Source organism: Eumetopias jubatus, unplaced genomic scaffold (genome assembly GCF_037043125.1).
Source record: "Eumetopias jubatus isolate StellerSeaLion01/CBP00866 unplaced genomic scaffold, mEumJub1_p1.0 scaffold_1, whole genome shotgun sequence".
In the NCBI taxonomy this organism is placed as follows: domain Eukaryota; kingdom Metazoa; phylum Chordata; class Mammalia; order Carnivora; family Otariidae; genus Eumetopias; species Eumetopias jubatus.
In genome coordinates, this window is record NW_028274807.1 from 218,440,906 (window position 1) to 218,447,127 (window position 6,222).

General features: G+C 58.4%; 1 protein-coding gene across 1 annotated transcript; it reads left to right on the plus strand.

Annotated features, from left to right (window-relative positions):
- Nucleotides 1–743: 743 nt before the first annotated feature.
- CIMAP1D (CIMAP1 family member D) lies at nt 744–5,964 on the plus strand. The gene is made up of 4 exons (XM_028126035.1): nt 744–870; nt 1,805–1,912; nt 3,589–3,702; nt 5,480–5,964. Exons 1-4 carry the CDS (start codon nt 744–746, stop codon nt 5,962–5,964), a joined length of 834 nt encoding a protein of 277 aa, XP_027981836.1.
- The last annotated feature ends 258 nt before the right edge of the window (nt 5,965–6,222 follow it).

Consider the following 6,222-nt stretch of genomic DNA (forward strand, 5'->3'; position numbering starts at 1 on the left):
TTAACCCCTTCTTATATACTATTTGCTCATTTATTAATTCATTGTTTATTTCTTTTGTCCCCTACTGAGAACATCAGCTCCTCATCTGTCTATTCCTTCATGTCCCCTCCAACCCAAACAGAACCTAGTATGCAGTAGGTGCTCAATAAGTGCATATTGGATGAAAGGAAGAAGGAGGGAAGGGATGCAAGCAGGCAGGTAGGCAAGTTTCTTGGCCTGAAGTTGCAATTCCCATATAGGGGCAAACTCACTGTATGACCTTGTGCTGCACCTCAGTTTCCCCAGCTGTAGAAATAGGGCCACACTGCCCAAGACCTCACCAGTCCCTTCTGCTACAAGGCTGTAGGTGTTGTGTTTATGGCTTTGGCTCTCTGGAGCCTTCTCTGGCCCCGACCGCCCAGGTTGGCTGCTCCCTGGGGACCCACTCTGCTGACACAGGATTCTTTCCTGGACCATCCAGCCCCAGGCTGACACTCGATCTTGGCCCCACTTCCAGGCCAGTGTCCGCTGATCGGCCCGCTAGGGCCAGGGTGCCAAGACTCTCTGCTGAGGGACAAGGGACTGTCTGTGCAGTCCCCGGGGGGTGTGTGGTGAGGCCAGGGCCCTGCCAACATCAGCACAAGCCGCAAGGACTGAGGACAGAGCCAGGACCTGCGGCCCAGAGCTGCTGCTGCCGAGGAGACGGCACCGGGCGTGGGTGCTGCCTGGCCCCTGAGCTCCTTGCAGCTCCTCACCTGCTCACCATGGGGACCCTCAGCTGCAACCCTGGTCCACGGCTGACCACAGCACCCCAGGGCTGGCGGGCCACTGAGTGCCAGATTCTGGAGACCGGCTTGAGGAAGTCCTGCGGGATGGACACTGTGGAGAATGGTATGCTCCAGCTGTGGAGGAGGGAGGCCGTGGTGGTGGAAGCTTGTCCTGCTCTAGTCTCCCTAGCTCCGCTGTGGCTTCTGGAAAGTTCTGGGAGCCCAGCTGGAGGTGGGAGTCTCTGACAAGTCCCTGCCCTTCCCCAAACCTCAGTTTTCCTCCCAGTAGGATGGGTGTGAATGTCACATTTCTGTTGGCTTTTGCGTGGGCTTCCACCCAACAAGAACTGAGCATTTTATGGGCAGGCACCATGGCAGGGGCTGACGCTACAGCAGTGACAGAGTGGCAGAGGTTCGTGGGGGAGACAGACACGAGGCGAAACAGATAAGAAGTCTTTGGTGTATCAATCCGTGAGGAAAGCCTTGAACAACATAAAGCAGCAAGGAGAGAAGAGATGAGTGTGAGGCTTGAAGGTCTGGACACTCGGCAGGGGCCTGAACATTCCCACCCTGAGGCTAACTGTGCGTTCTCAGTGAGGTCCCGGCCCTGGCTTCCACCATCCGTGTGCAACAAAACAGCAGGAGTTAGGCTCCGGGGCCCTGATGTTCCTGCCGAGGCCACCAAACCCTGCAACTGTGACAGCACGTCTCTGTGTCTGGGCCTCGGTTTCCCCACCTGCGACAGCGCGTCTCTGTGTCTGGGCCTCGGTTTCCCCACCTGCAACATTGCGTCTCTGTGTCTGGGCCTCAGTTGTCCCAGTGTGCCCTAAAGCAGGAGGAGACTGCTGGCCCTGGCCCCTCCTACCTTTGACTCGGGTTTGACTCACAATGCCCCTCACTCACTTTCCCCCTGTGGGGCGGCGGGCAGCTCCCACCCCCACCCCTGCCATGGAGGGTGGCAGGCAGCCCAGGGGGGCGCTCAGGGGCTGGACCCTGGGTTCCCGCCCCTGTGTCAACATCTGGAGCTGCAGGCTGTGACCTGAGGGCTTTGGTCGCAGGCTCGGGGCCAGGCTTGTATGTCCTGCCGTCCACCGTGGGCTACATCAACCACGACTGCACCAGGGCGGTCAGCCCGGCCTACTCCCTCTTCCGGAGGCCCCGCCCCAGTAAGATCGGTAAGACCGGTGCCCGTGCTGGTGGGGGCTGGATGGGTGGGGGAGGGGCCCTCTGAGCCTCCCATCTCCCCTAGACCCCGAGGCCCCACCTCCGGCTTGCGGGGTGACCCTGAGGAAGCGCTGTGTCTTCTGTGTCCTCCGATGAGAAGGGAAGGCAGAACGCAGCGTGCTGCGGAGCCCTGAGCCTGTCTCCCGGGTCTCGCAGCTTCCTGGCTGCCTGACTTTGGACAGGCTGCTCAGCAGCTCTGTGCCCCAGTGCCCTCCCCCACGAACAGTGACAGTGTGCCCCTTACAGAGCTGTCCTCACATGAAACCAACCGGTGCCTGCAGACATCCGTGAGCCAGGATCAGTGCCTGGTGCCTAGACAGCGCAGTGGAAATGGGTTTCACGGGGGTCCTAGCCTCAATGTCTCCATCAGCAGGACGGGGCTCCTCACAGACAGCTGCAGAGAGGGCAGGGTGGTGCGGACAGCCAGTGGGCAGCGGGGTCCTTGCTTCCACGTCGCCCACCTTGCCCCTGGCCAGAAGGGCTGCATCAGGATGTGTGCAAGGGTCAGCACCATCAGAGCCGCTAACGTGGGTGGCCATGGCCCCAGCTCACTGCCCATTCCTATTAGTGGAGTCCACGTTCTAGCAACACTCTGCCCTTCATGTGAATGCCCACAGACTCCATCACCCCGTTTTCTAGAGCTGAGGTCCTGGTGTGCACTGGTTGGGGAGGGTCCCACACAAGGACTTTGATTCACAGGGATGAAGGTTTGGGGTGGGGGTGGCTGACGAACATGCGGGGCAGCAACTTCTTCTCAGCCTTTAGAATCAGCAAAAATCCCAACCCAACCTGAAACAAAACTCCAGAAGCTCCAAGGAAGGGGTAAGAACTTTGCTTCTGGCCCAGAGCGGCCTGGGTTCTCCCAGGACATCCTGGGACAGAGGGAGAGACAGGCCGGGGAGTTGGGGGTGGGTGGGGGCCAGGGTAGACTTTGCTGGTTCCCTAGGGAAGACTTCTTGGAGGGGGAGGCACGTGGTCTGGGCTTTGCAGGATGAGGGGTTCAGTAGAGCCCCCAGGAGAAAGGGACTCGGTAGGGCTGGCAGCAGACGCACAGACCTGGAGCTGGGACGTGCTCGTGAGCCAGCTCGCGTGTTGTGCCGCCCGGTGGATCCGTGTCGCAGCCACGACACACGCAGAGGCACATTCATTTACGGCTCAGCAGTGGCGGTGACATCAGTCCTAGCAGTGAGGTGCCCCGCACTGGGCTGCCCTCCACGGACCCTCCCGCCATTCCATCTCACCCCGCCACTAAGGAGACCGAGGCAGAGATGCAGCTCACAGGGGGCCGTGCTGAGACCCACGCGGTCCCACCCAGGGACGAGCCCAAGCATGCAAAGAGCCCCTCCTCAGGGTCTAGTCTTGCTGTACGTGCAATTCCAACCAACCCACCAGCTGCTTCCCTGTTCTGAGGGGTGGGACAGTCGTGATCACAGGGGCACAGAAACGCTCATCAGGACAAAGTTGAGGCAGAAACCCAAGGCCCCCAGGTCAGGGCAACCCTGCCTCAGCGGCCCAAGGTGGGGCTGGGGGCTGCCTGGAGGGTGGGAGTGCCTTGGGGTGGACCAGGGGCACTGAGCGGGGTCGAGGTGCCCTTAGGACTCTGGGCTCCTCCCTGCAGCATCTCCACAGGACACCAGCCCTGGGCCTGTCTACTTCCTGGACCCAAAAGTCACCCGCTTTGGCCGAAGCTGCACCCCTGCCTACTCCATGCAGGGTCGGGGCAAGTCTCGGGGTGAGTATCTGACCAGTGCTGTTCCACAAGGACCCTGCCTTTTCAGAGCCCTCTCCTTCCCCTCCCTTCACCCAGTTTCTGGAACTTCAGTGTCTTTGGATGACAAAAATCAAGGGGCCCTGAGAGAACCTGAATGTGTGATGTGGGCCAGGGTGACAGTGACACTGAGCACATGGGGTGCTGTGAGGGCAGCTGGGGCTCATCTTTGGCATGGGGGGACAAAGGGCACGGTGGGGACTGTGGCAAATACAGCAATCCCCTTCACGGGCTCCAAACAACTCACTTCCACCTGACATGCCTGATTAAATGACCTGATTCCAGTCTCCCATCCACCCACTCTTTCATCTTTTGACCTGTCACCCATTTGCTCATCCACTCACTGCTCCATCAGTTCATCCATCCATCCACCCACCTATCTATTCACCAACCTACACAACCATCCACTTGTTCAATCATCCAATCCATCTATTGATCCACTGATTCATCCATCCATCTATCTATCCATCCATCTATTCCTCCATCCACCCGTGATCCATCCATCTATATTATCCATCCATCCAACCAGCCACAATCCATCAACCCATTTATCCAGCTACCCAATCATCTACCCACCCACCCACCCATCCATCCTTCCTTTCATCCATCCATCCATCCATCCATCCACCCAATCACCCATCCATCCATCTATCCATTCTTCCATGATCCATCCATCCATCCTTCCACGATCCATCCATTCATCCTTCCATGATCCATCCATCCTTCCTTCCATGATCCATCCATTCATCCTTCCACGATCCATCCATCCATCCACCCAATCATCCATCCTTCCATCCAACCCTCCATCATACGTCCATCCATCCATCCATCCACCCTTCTATGATCCTTCCATCCTTCCATCCCTCTGTCCCTCCATCCTTCCTTCCATGATCCATCCATTCATCCTTCCACGATCCATCCATTCATCCTTCCACGATCCATCCATCCATCCATCCACAATTCAGCTATTGATCCACCTATCTACATATCCATGGATCCATTCATCTACTCATTCATGCCTTACCCAACCACTCACCACCCATCCTTATACTCACTCATTCATTCAAACATGTATTAAGCCGAGGAGATGAAGTAGATTTGACATACCCATGCTTTTTATAAGATCCCAGTCTGGTGGTAGAGTTAGGTCCAGGTGGAGACCATCCCACCTCACTGTGCCCATGTCTGGAGGGGAAGACTCAAGCCTGAGGGAGGTCCTTGGAAGGGCTGTGAGGGCTCTGCCTAGGAGGAGGGGGTGGGAAAGGCAGCAGGAAGGAGGGGGCTTTGGGGCTATCTGGAAGGATGAGAAGCAGCTCCTGGGAGGTGGGAATGGGAAAATGGAAGGTATCCCTGGCAGAAGGTTGAGTGTGGGCAAAGGCCTGGAGGGTTAAAAGAGGACGGGGCAGAGGGGTGCCTGGGCAGCTCAGTCGGTTAAGCATCTGACACTTGATTTTGGCTCAGGTCATGATCTCAGGGTCCTGAGATCAAGCCCTACGTTGGGCTCACACACTGGGCATGGAGCCTGCTTAAGGTTCTCTCTCTCTCTTTCTCCCTCTGCCCCACTCTCTCTAAAACCACAAAGAGAGAGGGAACAGACTACTCTACAGGGAGGTCTGGGAATCAGGAGAGATACCTCAGGGCTGCTCAAGAAGTGCTGTGGGTTCCAGGAAGCATAGGGGCAATGGGCAGCCTCTTTGAGCGGGTGAGGACTCCTGCCAACCCTCCTGTCTCATTCTTACAGGTCTGGAGGTGACACCAGGCCCTGGGGCCTACAGCCCAGAGAAGGTAGCCCCTGTGCGTCACCGGACGCCTCCGGCTTTCACTCTGGGATCCCGCCTACGACCACAGCTCCAGGACACCTCAGCCCCTGCCCCTAACACCTATACTCTGCCCTCCCTCTGGGGCTCCCAGATATTCACTAAGCCCAGCAGCCCCAGCTACACGGTAGCAGGCCGCACACCCCCCACTCGCCCCCCTCAGGACCCTGCTGAGATACCAGGCCCTGGCCAGTATGATAGCCCAGACCCCAACACCTACCGTCAGCGCCGGCCCGCCTTCACCATGCTGGGCCGGCCGCGTGCCACCCGCACCCCGGAAGAGACTCCTGGGCCTGGTGCCCACAGACCTGAGCAGGTCACCATGACCACAGCCAGGGCCCCAGCGTTCACCATGGGCATCCGCCACTCCAAAAGGGCTACCACCATGGGTGGGGACACCATGCCCTGACACCTTTGGGGTCAGGACTCCCAGCTGCCCCTGGACCAAGCCTCAGTTTACCTCTGTGGTCACATGGGGTGCGGGCAGGCCCCTCTTGAGCCTGGCTTTGGCTGGTGGGGTGCTTGGAGAAGTGGGGGGCAGGTGCCTCTTTTCTCCTTTTTTGTGAACTCTGAGGTCCTTCTGGGCCACCTGCTTCTTTCGGTCCCTGAAGGCTGTGACCCTGCGGCCCCGTCAGGGTGATCTTCCGTCCAGTGCCCCAGATTCTTC

What these genes read in the sequence shown, in the direction of transcription:
- CIMAP1D (XM_028126035.1), top strand. Translation starts at nt 744, where the DNA reads ATGGGGACCCTCAGCTGCAACCCTGGTCCACGGCTGACCACAGCACCC. An exon ending in CTTCCGGAGGCCCCGCCCCA is followed by an intron (nt 1,913 to 3,588) that starts GTAAGATCGGTA and finishes TCCTCCCTGCAG; the next exon opens with CATCTCCACAGGACACCAGC. An exon ending in GGGTCGGGGCAAGTCTCGGG is followed by an intron (nt 3,703 to 5,479) that starts GTGAGTATCTGA and finishes TCATTCTTACAG; the next exon opens with GTCTGGAGGTGACACCAGGC.